The 18,484-nt window shown below is 40.5% G+C and overlaps 1 protein-coding gene across 1 annotated transcript in view; it reads left to right on the top strand.

Moving 5' to 3' along the window:
• The window catches only part of CIITA (class II major histocompatibility complex transactivator), a 36,397-nt gene that overhangs the window by 2,946 nt on the left and 14,967 nt on the right, over positions 1-18,484 (top strand). The window contains exons 2-9 of the mRNA XM_074919023.1: positions 7,028-7,171; positions 8,980-9,108; positions 9,536-9,595; positions 10,679-10,762; positions 11,625-11,684; positions 14,623-14,776; positions 17,051-17,214; positions 17,352-17,408. Of these exons, the coding sequence (XP_074775124.1) occupies positions 7,028-7,171; positions 8,980-9,108; positions 9,536-9,595; positions 10,679-10,762; positions 11,625-11,684; positions 14,623-14,776; positions 17,051-17,214; positions 17,352-17,408 (852 nt within the window). The remainder of the gene's footprint in view (positions 1-7,027; positions 7,172-8,979; positions 9,109-9,535; positions 9,596-10,678; positions 10,763-11,624; positions 11,685-14,622; positions 14,777-17,050; positions 17,215-17,351; positions 17,409-18,484) is intronic.

The following is an 18,484-nucleotide window of genomic DNA, read 5'->3' as shown; positions in this document are numbered from 1 at the left end:
GGGCTAACAAATAACCCTCTTAAATGTTGTGGGGATTGCTCATGCAGTGATTGTATTATTGTCTCCTATCAAAACAGAGCATTAAAATACAGAATCAGTATTTGTGAAGACTTTTATTATTTTCTGCTCTGAATGCTGTTACACCAAGATGTTGCTTTTCTTCTAAAGCGCTCAGAGGAATTCCAAGAACACGGCTGCCTGGTTTGGGGCTCTAGAGGCTGAAGAGGCTAGTGCTCTACATTGCAGGGTGGGCCCTGTGTCTCTAAATACTGGGAACAGATCAGCCACTCCCAGGAAGAAAACAGCTTTATCTCTTTTCAGTGAGCACGTTCCCATGGAACCTGGTGGAAGTGGATCTCCTCTGCAAAGGGAAAAGGCTTACAAATGTCAGCAGCAGCTTCTCTCATGGGACCTGCTGCCCTGTGCAGAAGCCATTTGTTATGAGCAGCTGATTAGAAACTTGCCTTACTGAAGCAGCAAGTCCTGGATGTCACTGACTTAATCAAATCCCTTTCCTCTTCAGACTCTGGTGGAACTTTTGTAATAAGTTATAGCTCATGGAATAATAATAGAAAAAGTATTTTCTCGCTTGAGTATATATTTTCTCTCATAATTAATTTCTAATTTGTATAGGTCTATGCCTGATGAAAAATACAAAAAGAAGCAAATAAACTTGCAGAGCCACACAGAAGCATCTATAGGCATCATGACAGGAACACTCATGAATTAAGTTGGTTTTCAAAAGATCTGTCTTGTGCCAGGTAGGCACTGGCAGGGTAAGTGATGCTGCTACAAGCAAACCCTGGACACCATCCATAAGCCAGATGAGATTTATGAGCTCCTGTTTTGTAGAACATCTTGTCATTTTGGGCCAATGGCAAGAGATGCTTACACAAGATATCAGTCTAATTTTGTATTGGTAGAGTCTGTGAGCATGTGAAGGAAATACTTTCACTTCTGTTACACCAAATCGAGCTGCAAAGTAAGAGTGTCTGCATGCTGCTTGCTTTATGCTTACTGATGGACTGTTTAACAGCATGACTTCAGGACAGATTTGAACTGAAATAAAAAAGAAGAATTCTGAACTGGAATAAAAAAGGAGAGGAAGAATTCTGGGGAGCACCAGAAATTGCTGCCACCGGCTCCCATCCAATTTTGGCTTCCAGCTGAATAAATGAATCTTTTCCTAACTAGTGACAAGTGCAAGCTCTTCTTAGTGGTGACAAGTGACTGGTAAAGGTAAGAGTGCTTATTATACTGGTGTTGCTAGAAGGCAAGTTCTTCTTAATTTTCCTCTTTGGAATTCCCCCTGAGCTTTTAACTTTTCTGCAGTGACTGTTCTGGCTCATTTCCTCCTTTCTGATGTCACTTTCTATAAGCCCTGGACAGTGATAGCAGCTCTCCTCATTTTTCGTGCTGAATCCAGAGTGGAAGAACAGGAACTGTCCAGTTTCCTAAGGTCAGTTTTAACTCAGCTCTTGAATGAAGTGCTTTTGTCATGGTAAATTCATCTTATCTTACCTTTTGTAGGTATTGGTAACTACAGTGTATCTGTATCTGGACTTGTATTGCTTGAAATATTAGTACAATGAAGTCTGAACGTGGGTGAAATTTTGAGGAATTTTTAGCAATTTTATTTTGTGGCTAGCCCTGTTCCTTGCTCAAGAGGCTGCTCCAGTTAAAAGTTAAAGTTTCAGACTTTGTTAAGTACATGCTTGGGTTTTGTATAAATGTTGCTCCTACAGAAAGTGAAACAAGAATGTTGGAAGAAACTGGCTTATTATTCACAGGTCTGGCAAGACAACCTAGAGCTCTTTACTTTCACGTTTAGGAGGACTGAGATTCCGTCTTGAAGAAAGTCTCTGAGTGCAAATGTCCTTTTTCTGCCGAAAAAGCTTATAGGCAAGGTGTCTGCTGTGCTGCTTCATTTCATTTTGCTGCTGGGATGGCAGAGCTGGGCATAGCTGTGACATGCAGAGGCGATACTGGATATGAAAAGTCAAATTCTGCTCTCAGATCACAACTCTGACACCTGCAGGACAGTACATTATTAGTCTGCCTGAACTCAGCTGTCTCCAGTGCCAGGCTAGTAACGTTTCTTTTATCTGTTGTGTTGGTCACTATACAGCTAAGTTAATTGAAAGGCAGAAGCTTCTTTTACCTGATATTTATACTTTTTCTAATTTCTTTAAACTCATCTCTAAGGGAAACAAAGGAGAATGTGGCAGGTTATAGATCACCTCTTTTTCCAGAATCATCTCTGTACTTCTTCCTTATTAGACTATAAAGCCCATGGAGAGTAACACACCACTCCATCGGCAAGATGAAAACCGTTGATAAAAGTAGTATCTTTTGTTAAGTTACATAATAAAACAGGAAAAGTTAAACTGTCTTTCAGATGTAAAACCCTTTCATATATCTGAACTAGAAACTGAAACCTTCAAAGCTAAATATAAACTGAGCACCATTACTTGCAGTTTACGAATAATTGGGCTGTCTCCGAAAGGAAGATCTGTACCTGTGGAGCAGAGGAATTGTGAGTGATGGATTTGGAGAGAGGAAGGGGAGGCAGGTCACTGTAGCATGGAGGGTTCTTCATCCTTCCTTGCTGCTGGCTTGCCCACCTCCCAGAGAACATTGCCCCAAAACATTGCCTGCGGCACAAGCCAGGAAACACCCCCCTGCCTTCCAGGGTGTGTATTGTGCACCATGACATAATATTTGGGCACACAGAAGAAGAGAGGAGACTTCCTGAAATTGTTTCTTTAATACAAAAAGTCTTTAATATTGTGGCTGATGCTACTGAGCTTTTAGCTCAAGATACCAGTGTTTCACTGGACTCCTTACTTAGAGTTTGATATAACCTGGGTTTTGTCAGCTTGCTTCTCTCAGATTCCTGTGTAGCACTTAAGGGGTCTGGTAAGAAAATAACATTTCTTCAGCAATCTTTCTCTGTAATTTTTCAACCTCCTGTCTCCACAGCAGTCCCGATCTTTCATTTTTCTGTAATCTAAGACTAGGAGCTGTAATATTATGTCATCCTCTGGTTAAGAAGTGTGTGATTTGCATGGGACTACTACTATTTTCTATGAATTATCCTCAGCTTCCTAAACTACTACAAAAATTAAATTGCAGGGTGGGAGTTTCCTCTGTTCCTGAAATGACTTTACATATTTTTGTTTCTTAACCTCTTTACTCATGTGGGAGATTTTATTACCTGTCAGTTCAGATGTCAACAGAGTTTTGGGAAGGAAACTCCCTAACAAATGTCCTCAGAAGCATCCATCTTACTTTTGAAGTAAATGTTACATTATTGTCTGTATAATTCTCTGGTTTTTTTAGATACCATTTGATTTTAGTTTATAGCAGACCCCATTGATGGGAGTCTTTGACGTGTTGATCCTTTAAAATATAAGGCATGGTTAAATCAAATTATTGGGGCAAAATGAAAAATCACAACGACCTCCCTTACATTTAGGAATCTAAAATGCCCCATCTAACCCTTAAGGTTTGTATGTGATTTAAGTGAACACCTCCTCCTTCTTTAACTGGATTCTTTGTCCTGGTATGGTGATGCTCACTATTTGTTTTACTACTTTTCCAGCATTTTTAATTCATATGGTATCACTTGGACTCTAAAAGAGCACTGAAAAAAACCATTGAGAGTCTTAGAAGTGAATCATATTGTTGTGCTGTATATGCAGAATACAGCACTAAAACAAATGCATTCCAAGTAGAAACCTTGCTGTAGCAGGCATGGACTGAATCATTGCAGAGGGAATATGAAGGAACACAGGTCTACCGAGTATAGCGATGCAGCTGGAGTGCATGGGCTGCTGCAGACAGGAGGTGTTATTTCAAAATTTAAAGAAAAATTCTGTCTTAATCAGTGTCCAAACATCAAAGACTGAACTTTCTGAATGGCACGGAAATACGTTTGGAAGTACATCCTGCCTTCGCCCTGCCCTGCACCTGCACTCTGTGCCACAAAGTGAGACAGAGGCATTCCCTGGGGTCTGCAGCCCTTTGTCCTGCATGTCTGTGTGAGGTCTGTCCTCCTCCTGCTGGAAGCTGGCTCCAGTGTTCACAGCCCTAACACCGACATTTTTTAGTCCTCTGATATGAAAATGTGCCAAATGCCCATTTTGGCAGCACTTTATGGGACCCCAGAGGGAATGTATTATCAGTAAACTTGAGTTAAAATCATGTATGAAACAACAGATAAAGTGCTGAGCAATATAGAGCTTATTCATCTTTGGTGTCAGACGGAGGATTGCTGGGATTCTGTGAGAAAAAAGGGGAAGCCCTGGGTAAGGAATTTCTGTGGTAAACAGGCTTGGTAACGTCTGGTTTCATTTTGTGTGCTTCGGTTACAACAAGCAGCAAAACACTCACTGTCCCTGAGGTGTAATTCTCCTTGCCTCTGGCTCTCTCACTGCAGAAATTTTAATCTTCCAAAACTTCACTTTCTTTTTCCTGCACCCTTGGACAGAGTGCTTTCCATGATGGCACCAGGATTTTAATGCAGCAAAGCAGAGCTGCTATTCAGAATTTATTGGTTCAGCTACAGAAAGAAATCATGGCATCCCAAGTCCAGTGTATTTGGTAGAAAGACAGCTATATAGAGATTCATGTCAAAACCAAAATAAAGAAGGAAAAAAAAAAAGAGGGTAAGCTGAGGGCTGTTCAGACCTGTGAAACAAAGACAAGTAATCAAGTTTTTCATTCTTGAAAGAGCATAAATCTTCACTCTTCCCAAGGAAGAAAAGCTATCTTTCTCTCACTTCTGTGTCCCTGGGTTATGACACCTTTTATGTTCTAATTTTCAGCTCTCTGGCTGGACTTGGCACCAGCAAGACTTCCTCTTGGTTGCTTCCTGACTTCTTGACCATTGTAGCTGAAAAGATTTTGATTTATATATTTATATTTATATATTTATCCACAGGGAAATGCTATTGAAAGAAAGGTTTAAAATAACAAAAGCTCTTATGACTATGACTTAATTGAAATTTAGTATTTCCATGAAGATTAAGTAGGCCTACTTAGTCTCATTCTGTAGGACTTGCCCTTTTCTTTGTCTGCTGTAATCAAGCAGATTTACTAGCAGAATTTATTAATCACTGAACTTGGAGTGATCCGTTTGTCTGTCTTGCATTCCCTTTATGGCTTCTGCCCAATTACTTCTCTGTCTCTATCCCCAAAATTATACCAATTCAGGTGACGCTTCAACAGCGTTATTCACAAAGTCTGGCAACCTGGCATTCAGAAAGGCCCAAATCTGTTTAGCTTTTACATTAATTCAACAAAGGAAGGGGCAAAGCAAAATGTTACAACAAACTGAAAATTTAATCTGGTATGTTTATAACCTAATTCTTGGTTCTTATGCAGGTTTGTCAACTTCTGCTTTCCATTTATATCACAGCAGGCAATAATATCAAAGTTTTGTCATCTTGGTAACATAATGAGGCCACACAACACGAAAATGAGAACCACCTGAGTGTAGGTGTTTCCTGCTCATGGGACATCTCGAGCCCACCTGCTCTTCTAAGTTCTGGCTCTAGATTCTGGTGTCTTCTGCAGCAGACCACAGAGAGGCCCATTTCCAAGCTGTCCTGAGGGACAACCACGTAGAGGGGGAAGAGGAATGATGATTAGTTTATAACAAGGCAGCATGTGGTAGTGTGTGCCTAAGTCTGCTCTGCCTTCTTTCATCAGAGCTGCAGTGTTAGCTGTATTTCTTTTTTCATGGTACAGCAGGTTGCTCCACATTTGCACACTTCAGAAAAGCATGTGCAGCCAGGAACATCGGTGGTGTTCTGCTAAAGGCAGAATATTTGAGAGCTTCTTTCACTGCAAAATATGGTGCTTGATGCCAAGCTGAAACTTTTCATGGCTGTGGTGTGTGGACACCTATGTTAAAAGGATATGGTCTGGAAATATTGCTGGTTGTTCATTTCATGCTGGCATGTCAGTATTATGGCAGAGTAAATAACTTGGATCATGAACCCCGGTGGCATTCATGTCAGTGATTTGTAAACACTGAAGAGGTTTTGAAATAGTTTGACAAAGATAGTGAATAACCAACGAGTAGAGTTATTCCACTACCTGTGGAATATACAGGAGGAATGTTTGGGTTTATTCCAGTGCCTGCTGCACTAACTGGAAGGAAGTAGAAGGGATTTAAAATGAGGTGGAGGAAGAGAGAAATTGTATCAATAAATGTAGCTGCAGCAGTGTAAGCAGCTCTCACATAAACACTGGTGACTGGAACCGGGAGCCCCTTAGGTCAGCCCATTTGTCTGGATACTCTATGACAATAGCAATTCCCAACCCATGAGTAGGTATGCACATGAGTTCTCAGGGGGAAAGAAAATGGATTTGAAAATATTTGTGAGAGATTCCAAAATGTCAATGAGTGCCCTGTTACCAGAGACTAATTCCCACGGTGACCATGTCATTCTGTATGCAATGAACCGTATGGTTTGGGAAAGCATTCTATGAGAGTTCTACCTTTCACTGCTCCTTCTTGTGCTGAGGGGATGTCTCCTAGTGCCACCTCCAGGGCTTAGCAACTGGGTGTAGCATCCCAGCCAGAAGCTGCTTTCCCTGAGGAGGAATTGTCCTGACAGTAATGAATGGTATTTTCCTTCCATCCTCTTCACTGCAGTCTTCTCATTTCCCCGATACCTGTTGGATCTGTGCTTGCATCATTTATATCCTGATAAAGATATAGGAGTTGAGTTGTGACTTAATACTTAGCACTTTTGGTCCAAGTGGTCAGACTGCAGTATCCCACTCCCCTGACTGAAGTAAAAAATAGATAAGTCTCATTGCAAGCTGTGTCTGGATCTGTAAGTTCAAGTAACTCTGGGTTATGACTCAACACAAGACATGGTAAGCAATGCCAGTTCCACAGCCTTAAGATCTCAGTGTCTTGTCAACGGAAGGCCACAGTGCAGGACTTGTAGTTTTGGTTGACAAAAGCTGTGGTTTTGTCATAGCTAACTGTTTTGTAATTTGATTTCAGACAGCAAGAGGCAAATCATGGATTCAGCATTTGTGTCTGAAAATGGCTATCTCGATTTGCTGCACAGTGATATTGATCCATTGCATCTGTATACTCTCCTTGATCCTAAGTCATCTGGAAATGAAGAAGGTGACTTCTCTGTAGGTTAGTAAAACACTAAAAAAATGCTTGATTAATTTAGTTATCGTGCTATAAGTTATTACCATCTCCTCCCAACTATGTAGCCATCTAATGGCAGTTTATCATGGTGGCTGGACTAAATTCAACAGACACTTAGTTTTACAATATGATAACTTTGTCTGTATCTGTATATAAAATAGTGACTGCTTCCAGAAACAATCACATTTTTAAAACCATACATGTTTACAGCTTCCGGCTCAGTGAGTCTAACAAAACATACTGTACATGTCACTCATCAAGGTGTGAGGCTAATGTCTTCGGTTTGGATATCATTCCTGTAAGTAGTTCATTTGCAAATGTTCCCATCATAATCTGACCATGTGTAATTGGCAACACTTTCTGTAGTTTCAAGCCAAAAACTTTGCAAAACAGAGACTTGTGATGAAGCCAGTCTCCAAGAAAACTAGCATTTTGTTTCCTTCTGAGATCCTAAGGCACTGACACAATGGACTTTCATTACCAGATGCCATCTTACAGCTTTTGGGGGTACAGACAAATGATTTTAGATTCTGTGATAGAGGAGAATGCAGAATCACAGAATCAGCTAGGTTGGGAAAGACCTTAAAGATCATTTGGACCAACCGTTAACCCAGCATTGACAGTTCTCAACTATAACAGATCCCTCAGCGCTGGGTCAACCCGACTCTTCAACCCCTCCAGGGATGGGGACTCCACCACCTCCCTGGAGAAGGTCCAGGGCATAAAGATGATAATTTCATGCACATAAATTCCTACAGAAGATCAGTTTAGGAGGTTGCCCTATCTCTCAGACTTTCTGCTCCTGAATTTGTGTGGATGTTGTGGAACAGTCTGCTCTCCCTGAGTTTCCTGGAAGTAAGGAAAGTACAAAAGTGTATCTGTGCTGATGACTGTGTTGTGGAACAATAGCTGAGCTTATTTTAAACAAATGAGCTGGATTGTGGGTAGAGAGTGGCAATGAAAGAGGAATGGATGTATGCCACGTGAGGTCCCATAGCTCTGTGCCCGATAGGTATAAAACATTACTGGGTTGGAGGATACCACTTCGCATCCTTGTTGCTTTTATGAGTGACCAGTGTCAGCAGGTACTGGGCAAATCAGTGGAGAACTGAGCACCAGAATCTGGAATCATCTTTGTGGTGAATTATTTCCCAGGTTGAGCATTGTGACTGAAAGTAGGATGAAATAGGGATCAAGGACTGACTCTTGTTACGTCAGAGATGTTTCACTGATTTCAATGCTTCTGAGGCTTAGCAATGTCCGAGATGATGTAGATAAACTGAGTATTGTCAGGATACGGCACCAGTGATTGGAAGCTGGACATCTCTGCTGGGAAGATGTTAGTATGGTCCCTGGCATGCTTTTGACCTTGGCCAACTAGCATCTTCACAGACAATTTTAGTTGCAGCTTAGGGGTTAGCATGGACCCAGCATCATTCTGAACAGGGAATCTGGATGGTACCACCATATCATGAAGAATAAGGTGGTTTAATATTATGGATGAATCTGGGCCATGCATGTAGGCCTTAGTGTCATAGAACGGATTCTGGAACTGTTTTATTTTGTAGGAGAGATGAATTCTCTGAGTTTAGCAAGAGAAAAGTGTTGATTTCTGGCTGACTATAAATTACTGAGAGTTCAGTTCTGTTCCTACTTAGCCAACATACAATGAAGAGCCAAAGCCTTCTGCTGAAATAATAAATCTGCCTTTTCTGCATGTCCTGCTGTCTGATTTTTTTTACTCCTTGGTTATGGTATTCATTTAGCCAATGCCTACTCCTTTTTAATTCTAGATCCCGAAGTTGATGCCAGCAACTGTGATCACCTCAGTAATATGGATTTCCTGTGTACAACGGAAAATGGTGAAAATGGGGATGAATTGTATCTCTGTTCCAACACGATAGAAGCTTATGCTAGAATAGGTATGAAAGCAATTTTTGTTTTTTAAATCATTATTTTCCAGTCACTTGCTACAGCTTATTTCTTCCAAATTCTGTTTTCAGTCTGAAGCAGTGGCATATTTTCAAGTGGCCTGTCCATCATGCATGGTAGACCTAGCCAGGGTACCTAAACCTGTGCATCGTGGGGAAACAGATGAACAGTAGCTTGTGGTTATTGGGGGAAAATCTCTCTATTAATGGCTCCTTCTGCTTAATACTTCCTGTCTCAGCTTCTCCTTTCTCATGTTCTTTATTTCCTGAACAACAATTTACAAGAAAAACTTAATTTAACTCTTCAATTTCACTTGTACTGCAGAATTCTGTTAATGAGGGTAAGCTTACAAGAGTTTTACTGTGAAATTTACTGCATTGTTACTGTGTTCCTTTTTTATCTTTTCCTTCTTGCTAGCTGAATTAGCAGAATATGTGCTCAAAGATCAGCAGGAGAAGCAGGTGGAAGACACTTTTGGTAAGATTTATGGGGCAAAGATTAATTTTCTCCATGACAGTGTTCTGGCTAACATCTGCACTGTACTTCATCCCCACAATTTGAACACTAGTAAGGTTTCTTTACATCTGGTATCCTCTTCTCCCCTGGGAACTGTGTGCCAGGATTTTCTTGGTGAACTTTGAGGATTTTCTGTATTTTTGCAGGCTTTTCTCAAAGATGGCAGTTTTATCTCTGACCCAGTTGCTGATCACATCACCATGGCCATAGTGTGTGCACAGCTTAACTGTCCAGTGCAGTATATGCCCTCAATTAGCATCAGACTTCTGAGCACAGCATGGATGATAAGTTTATTAAAGCTGACCCACCCAGAGGACTTAGCATGTGTATAAACACAGTTCACACACACTTATTTCTGTCCAGGATACACAGAGCTGCCTGAGGAAGCATGTCAGATTTTACTTCTCACCCTGCTCAATGCAGCAACAGCATAATAAAGATGTAATAAATGATTACTTCATTTCCTTCTTTCAGTGCTTGGCCAGAGATAATTGCTTGGCTTTTGGTACTGAATAATTGTTTTGGTAGTGGCACAAACATAGCTGTTTATTATTTCAGAATATATATATCTCAATATGTGGCTGTTGGGAAATCCATAGAATCAGAAAGATTCACAGAATATCTGTATATCCTGTTTTATGTTTGAGCAAAGTAATTTGAAATAGCTTACCAAAGGTCACTCCTTTCCTAGGACAATTCTGGCTACAGGAAGCTCACATGACTTTTAAAATTATTTTTACTGCTTCCTGGTGTGTTTAGAATTTGGGGTTTTTTTGCATCCAATGGCAAAAATTATACTGGTTTTAGAGGAAACAAGATACACTAATAGTACTGGGTGACAGAATCTGCACTCAGAGCTCTGTGGACTTCCTAAATCATATCAATCTGGATATGTGTTTTATTGTGTGATTTGGTTTTTTTCTCTTTTCTTTGGAGCATATTTCATCTTTGCTGCCTGCTGGTGTGTTTCTCTTGCTTTTACCTCTTTCTGTAATTTTTCTAGGTGAACAAAGGTTGACATTTGGCAATATTTCATGTTTTTAGCAGGGAACCTTATTTTGGATGAAATAGCTGCTGAAAACACTGAGAAATTTACTGACATAAAGATGCAGAAATGTCACAAACGAAGTAAGTGAAAAACAGTGAGAATCTGAAAGGCTGTAGTGTTTGAATTAAAGGGGGCTACAGGAAAGCTGGGGAGGGACTCTTTATCAGGGAGTATAGTGATAGGATGAAGGGTAAAGGTTTTAAACTGAAAGAGGGTAGATTTAGGTTAGATTTTGTAAAGAAGACATTCTTTACAGTGAGGGTGGCAAGGCACTGGAACAGGTTGCCCAGAGAAGTTGTGACTCCCCCTCCCTGGAAGTGTTCAAAGCCCATGGCAGGGGGGTTGGAACTAGATGATCTTTAAGGTCCCTTCCAACCCAAACCAGTCTGCGATTCTATGAATTCTAAATTTTCATTATGGTACTTTGGTTTTAACACAGTCTCAATGCATCTCTCATGTAGTTCTTCACTGATACAACCCAACATGCTTCCTCTGACTTGGCTCATCCTGTGTGGGCTGGAATTGAAAACAGCTTCCCCAAACATATTCTTTAAATTCACAGAATTTGTTGTTCTGTAACATGACATTAAGCATGTTATATTTCTTCCCTTTTTTTATCATCTGTGTGACAGTGTTAACTTTGTTTTCAGTGTATCTATAGCTTAGCAAGCATTAGCTGAATGATCCCCTCTTTAATAGCAAGAACAACAGCAAAAAATCTTTGGTTACTGGCAAAAAAATTTCACAGTCAAGGTGAAATAATATGAGGCTTTTCACATTCATGTTTTATACATTGGACCTGTACGGTTCTGAAACAGCTGAATTGAAATGGATAACAACCCCTTCGACTTTAAAAAGTTAAAATAAATTTCCATGGTGGAAACTTAAAATTACCAAACTGGTTCAATTTTTGTCACTTACGATCACCTTTCTTTCTTTTAGCCTTCTTAGGCTCTGCAGAGAGTTGCTCTGGTGCTTCGGAACCCAAATACAAGAAAATTGGTGAGTTATTGGCTGAATAGGAAAAGATTATTCATTGTCTCATGTTCCAAAGTCTCATCCTCTGTTAGGTACTGTAACTTACCTTCTAGGGAAAGTTTGCTTTCATAGGTTTGGTGATACAACATCATCATGCATTTTCATGTTTCTACTTCCAGCAGAGTAGAAATCACTGTAGAATCACATTCTTACACACCTCTGACTAATTCATGCTGCAACAAATCCATGTCTTCTCATCAGTAGCTATTAAACTCTACATCTTAGGACCAACTACATGGTAGCCTGAGAACAGCTGGATCCTTCTGCTTCAAAAGCACATGTTCCTGACAGGTGATAGAAAATTAATTCTCTGGTATCAGCAGAGGCACAGTTGAACTTTTCTAAATCCACCTGAGAGAAGAAAACAAAACTGAAGAATTGAGTCAGTACCAAATTTTGAAATTTTTATCATGTATACCTTTTGTTTATGATGGGTAACGTGACTCAGGCCATAGTTTGGCATTTCCTGGGTTTGATCATCTTTGTTTCAAGTGTGACACCTGAAACATCCTAGTGAAAATAATAACAGTGAAGAGACAGCCTCTTGGCCCAGCCCATGCTATAGAGTCCTTTAAATCAAAGTAAGAATGGGAGAAAGGAAAATTTCTAGGTGTTGCATGCTGTTAACCATCGACAACACAGTACGTGTGGCCAGCAGGCAGGCTGTAACTTGTTCCCTAGGTGTAAACCAGTGCTAAAGCTCTTACCCAGCTGTAGCATAAATGGGCGTCTCAGGCATAGCTAAACCAGCAGAATACTCTTCCAAAATCCATGTGAGAACAAGCACCTTTGGATTAATATATTATACTGTGTTTTGAAGTGATATATGCATTACTGTATGCTAGCACACTTCCCAAGCCTCCTAAGGGAAACCAACTGTACCAAACCCTGTGGGCTGTGTACAGGTCAGGGCGGGCAGCCAAACCCAGCGTGTAACACAGCGAACCATCCAGAGTGCTTGGATCATGGCACTGCCCCTCAGCAAAACTCAGGCCAGCAATTGCTAAGGAACTGGCATAAACTTGATGAAAGTCAGAGAGAGCACACACGCACTGTGACTGTGACCCAAGGTGGTTTTACAGTGTTCATGCAAACTTCTGGGGGGTGCTTGAGCAGAATTAGCTGTGAAAAAAAGTACATTTGCTGAATCTTGAAAGATAATCAGAATTTCTACTGAACTGATATCTGCTGGTTGTAGTTATTCATACACAGGTAAAGTTCCTGGCAGTTAGTAACTATTAAAGGTGGATTATCTTCTACCTGTTTAAATGCCTTTATAGATTTGGCACCTTTTAAAGCTTATGTTTACGCCACACTGAGAGTTTTCAATAAGGAAAATGGCACATCAATTCCTGATTAAAAAAAAACAAAAAAAAACTAAAACAAAAAAAAACCCCAAACCAGTAAAAATTTCTCACCCTACAGAACTTGCATTCCAGTCTACAGCATCATCACAGACCTAACAAGTGCTTTGTAAAGCTGCACCTATCCTTTTCCAGGGAGTGCTCACAGTATTATCATTGTTTCTACCTTACTTCACCCAATGAAGGTGCTGAGGGAAGATATATATATATATACACACACAAAAGACAGTATAAGTACTGGGTACAAAAATCTAATTAACAGAAAGATTAGCTACATGACAAGATCAGGAATTTATTTACCCTGTCATAAAAGTGTCACAGTATGATCCTGCAAAGGCAAATGCATTAACTCTTCAAAAGTGTAAGAGTATCTACAGTAAAGAGGATAATGTGTACTAAAGTTCAGAGTGGTAAGCCAAAGATGAGAATCTTTCAAAGGAATTGAATGAAATTAAACTTTATATTTGCCCAACTGCTTGTGGGTAGCTGTAACAGTACCTAATCTTATCTGACCGTCACAAGGCAACAATCCTTGGATAGGAAATTAATAGGAAATTAGGAATGTCACATGCTGTTTTACACACAAGCTGAAAAACACTCTTTAAAGTTTGTTTTTATACCACAGTAAAAATGGAAGATTCCTATAACAAAATAATTCCCGATAAACACTGTAAATACATCCCAACCTAAAGAGCCTGCATTCCAGTGTACACTATAGTGGCACAAAACCCGCACAGGTTTGTAGCTCCTGATGAAACATCAGACTGCAGAAAGTGATGAAATAAAGACTTAATTGTTGCTGCTATAGAGGAGAGAGAAAAGAAAGCAAAACCGTCTCTGAGAAGAAGGGTGTGGTAAAATCTAGCAGAGTAGATCAAAACAAGTAACTTAACTTGATTTGTAAAAAACTTTCAATCATCATACAATGCACATGAATCTCTCTCCCCATCTGTCCTCTTGATAAAAACCAAGTGCTGCTGGCAATTTTCATCTTTTCAAACTCAGGTGTTTGTGACTGTTCTTTGGGAAACCCTCTTAACACAGATGAGTTATCCTTACAAGCTCTGTAGTGTCTAAGTAGGGTCAAGGTCCTCAGTGTATGGTACTTGGGCCTCCCTAATATTGTGTGATATTAAGGTAACACACCATGCTTGGGAAACACTACAGCAGTGTAAGACCTTGTTATGTCTTATGTGTCAATCATCCATCTGTAAGATCATTTATATCTAAATGTGTCTGAAGGTTTCTAGAAAGAAAACAGGCCAGGAAAGATGAAGAGAAACAAAATGAAAAGAGTGAACTGCAGAAGAAAAAAAGTGATCTACTGCGGAATTTCATCAATACATTTTGGATTTTCAGAACTGAGTAGATGTCAGAAAACTATTGTGAATTGTTCCTGCTTTTGAAATCAAAATACAACCGATCAGAATCAAGTGGTTTATGATATCTATTGAGACCTCTTCTTTGGCCCTCTTAACTTCTAGAAATGAAATAACTTTCTCCTTTCATTTTGCCTTTTTTTTTTTTTTTTTTCCAAGTGGGAGTCCCTGCAGTGTCTTCAGAGAATGGCAGTTTCTTAGCTATGCCTCTCAACAACCATCCAGCTGGCTCCACTTCACTAACTACCCAGCACGTGTCCTTTTCTGTTCCTGCTACCAATGTGTTGGAAAGAAGTTTCATAATTCCTGGTATGTACAATACAGCTACAGGTGTGCACCAGTACACAGGCTGATTTATACAAGGGGAAAACTCTCTTTTAAATTTGGTCATTGACCATGAACAATGGTGGGGAAAACAAGTATGGCAGCTGTTTCTATCAAGCACTTAAAAGTGTGGCACTCACTAAAAGAATGAAAAATATTCAGAGGAAATTAAAAGTGCATTGCACCTAATGAAAATGCATTATTATTTCATTTAATTGGTGAAATACAGGTTAATAAATAACAGGACCGAGTTATTTACTATATGCTAATCTAAATAATCACTTGTCTTAAAAACAGGAAATCACAAAATATTAATCAATGAACTTTGGTTTCGTTCCAATTTCTTTTTCATCCAGAGGTTTGTAAAGAGCTGCAGGATAATTATATAGAATGACAGAATCCCAGGTTGGAAGGGAGCTCAAGGATCATCTGGTCCAACCTTTCTTGGCAAAAACACGCTGTAGACAAATGGCCCAGCACCCTGTCCAGCTGACTCTTTAACAGTGCCCAACACTGGGGAATCCAACACTTCCCTGGGGAGATTATTCCAGTGGCTGATTGTTCTCGTTGTGAAAAATTTTCCTCTTGTGTCCAACTGGAATAGCCCCAGGAGTCACTTGTACCCATCACCCCTCGTCTTTTCCATGTGACTCCTGGTAAAAAGGGGGTCCCCATCTTCTTTGTAGCCACCCTTTAAATACAGGGACACGGTGACAAGGTCTCCCCTCAGCCTTCTCTTCTCACGGCTGAACAGACCAGTTCTCTCAGCCTTCCCTCACACGGCTTCCCAGCCCCTTGATCATCTTTGTGGCCCTCCTCTGGACCCTCTCCAGCCTGGCCACAGCATTTTTATATAGTGGGGACCAAAACTGAACATGGTGCTCCAGGTGTGGCCTGACAAGCGCTGAGCAGAGTGGGATAATCATTTCTTTATCTCTGCTGGTGATGTTGTTGTTGATGCAGCCCAGCACCCTGTTGGCTTCCTTTGCTCATGTGGAACTTGTTGTCCACCAGGACCCCCAGGTCCCTTTCCACAGATCTCAGCCTGTGCTGCACTCCTGGATGATGTTTTCCCAGGTGCAAGACCTTACACTTGTCCTTGTTGAACTTCATAACGTTCTCGTCAGCCCCCTCTTCCCGCCCAGCCAGGTCTTCCTGCAGGGTGGCTCTCCCTTCCCCACCCAGTTTGGAATCATCAGGAAAATTCATCAGGGTACACTTGAGCCCATCGCCCAGATCACTTATGAAGATACTGAACAACGTTGTGCCCAGTGTCGATCCCCGGGGGACCCCACTTGTGGCAGGTTGCCAGTTTGCAAAGGAGCTCTTTACCCCCACCCACCCACAGACCCCTTGTCTAGAGCATAACACATCAGCTTCTCTAGGAGGAGGCTGTGGGGAACCGTATCGAAAGCCTTGGAGAAATCTGGGTAGACGATGTCCATCCCTTGCTCACCCCACATCAGCCACATCAACTATTTGCAATAGCAGCATAAAATCTAGGTTGGAATTTTGTTCACAAAAACTGAGTACTAATCCAAGTGATGGGCTGTGTAGCCATCTTGCCTTCATCATGTTGTGTAGCAGAGGGTTCTCATGGTACGCTGGTAAGTGCTAATAATAAAGACAGAGTTCAGCACCTTTAACTGTTAAATCTATGCTGGAAAGGAACCAAAAAGCAGTGGGTAAGTTAGAAGTCTTGAAGTATCTGATGCTAGCTGAAACAGCACAAAGTAGCAGAAGAAATTCTGTCACACCTGCAGAAACTCAGAGCTATGGCAGATTAAATTGCAAGCACTGCATCATCAAAAAACTTCCCAGTTTGGGTTCAGAGGGAGGATGCTTGGAGCTGATTGTACAAGCTGCATGATGTGCAGTTATGTGGGAAAGATGTAGTGCAAAGTATGGTAAAATTAATTCAGCTACATAATATTTACACATTTTCTCTATTCTGGATCTCTGGTCCATACGTTTACAGATTTTGCCTTAAGCACTTTTCCTTATGTCAACAGGATTTCTCTTGAGACTGCCAAAAACCAGTGGTCACTAAAAGCTGGGTAATCCCTTGTATTGGACGTTCATTGTAGCTTTTAAGAGTTTTTGTTTAATGGATTCTATGGACCTCCTGATCTTATGAATTAAAGTTCATAAACTCTCCCCAGAAATATTTGTCCAGAAGCTGCCAGAAAGAATAAGTAGCTTCTAAAAAGCTTTTTCTTTCTTAGAAAACTTTAGAAACCAGGAGCCTTTAAAAATAGAAGAGTAATTATTCTGCACTCATTTCAGGATCTTCAGCACCTTTGATTCCAGAGTGTCTACCTGTCAGCATTATAGGGAACCAAGAGAATACAGGCTTTGCAGATCCTCCTCAGCAGATATTTAACTTTGTTCTTGGAAATGGCACATCTGATGTTATAATATATCCAGGTAAGAGCAATAACCTTTTATGCAATAAATAGGCAGAAATTACTGGGAAATCAATGGTGTCAACAAAGTACAAAGTTCCCTCATTTCAGTTACTGATAGCTATGATAGACTGAAAACTATCATTTGTTTCTTGCCAGTGCTGAGTTCTTCCACGGCAACATTGATATCCCCAAGTTTTCCAGTTAGTTTGTGTGGTAAGTAGAAAATTAATTTTTAAATCTACAGTACTTTGGGTTGGGGGAGGGAGCATATTTTTTCTACCCAAAGCTAATTCTCCCCTTCAGGCTTTACTTATACTGAACTTACAGAGGAAAATAAAAATTAATGGCATTTCCTTCTTTGTACTGATCACTGGCTACTTAGTCCGGTTCAAAATACAGAGCAGATAAGGGGTTGTAGAGCTACAGGTTCAGTTATGTGTTAGCAGCCAGTCCCCTGCGTTTGCTATGAAGTCCAGTTTCTGTAAGAAGTCTTATCTAGTTAAAAGAGTACAAAAGCCCAGTGTGCTTGAGCACCATCAGAAGTCCAAGCTGTGCTGGTACTGGTATGGCCTAAACATCTTAAATGCTTGGTGCTGGAAGCCAGACTGCAGTCAGCTCACCTGGAAGTCCCCAAACCAAAATGCTGGCTTATTTAACTGAACAATACAGAAGCCTAATATACAAAAAGGCTTATAAAGAAATCAGAGCCTTGGTCAGGGTATACCAGTCTCACCTGTGGTAGAAAACTTTCCTCAGACACTGTTCTTCCAGCCCTCAGAGAGCTGTTGGAACAGGGAGCTTGATTTCAGTGGTTATTCCGTTTCTGATCTGTGTGCCCTGCTGAGACAGCTGCCTGCAGCTTAGCACAAGTGGCTTGTTGCCCTCTGGTGGCTACCACCACCCCAAGTAGCAACACTTTAGGGTGGGGATTAATAGGCAAATACACCTAAATTTAGCGAAGTATTTGTAAATTATATATCCTGTTTATGTGAATACACAGTACTAATAATTCTGACTGACTTGCAGCAGCACAACGTACGTATGTTGCAAATCTCAGCATCCCAAATGCAGCAGAAAAATTAGCGCATAAGCTGCCAAGACAGTCTCTTTTCCTTTTTCAAAAACTGTTAAGACATGATTGATTTGACCAGTGCTGCTTCCCATCTAAATGTCTTATTAAAGCTTTTTTTTTTCGTTTTCCATTCTTTGTTTTTATTTAATAAAATAAATACTAAACCAAAACCAGACACTTCCATGAAAGGAGGCATGTTCCCTCTTTATTTTAATAT

This window comes from Athene noctua, chromosome 15 (assembly GCF_965140245.1).
Source record: "Athene noctua chromosome 15, bAthNoc1.hap1.1, whole genome shotgun sequence".
NCBI lineage: Eukaryota > Metazoa > Chordata > Aves > Strigiformes > Strigidae > Athene > Athene noctua.
The sequence above is the reverse complement of the archived record's forward strand: the minus strand, read 5'-3'. Positions and strand labels throughout refer to the sequence as shown.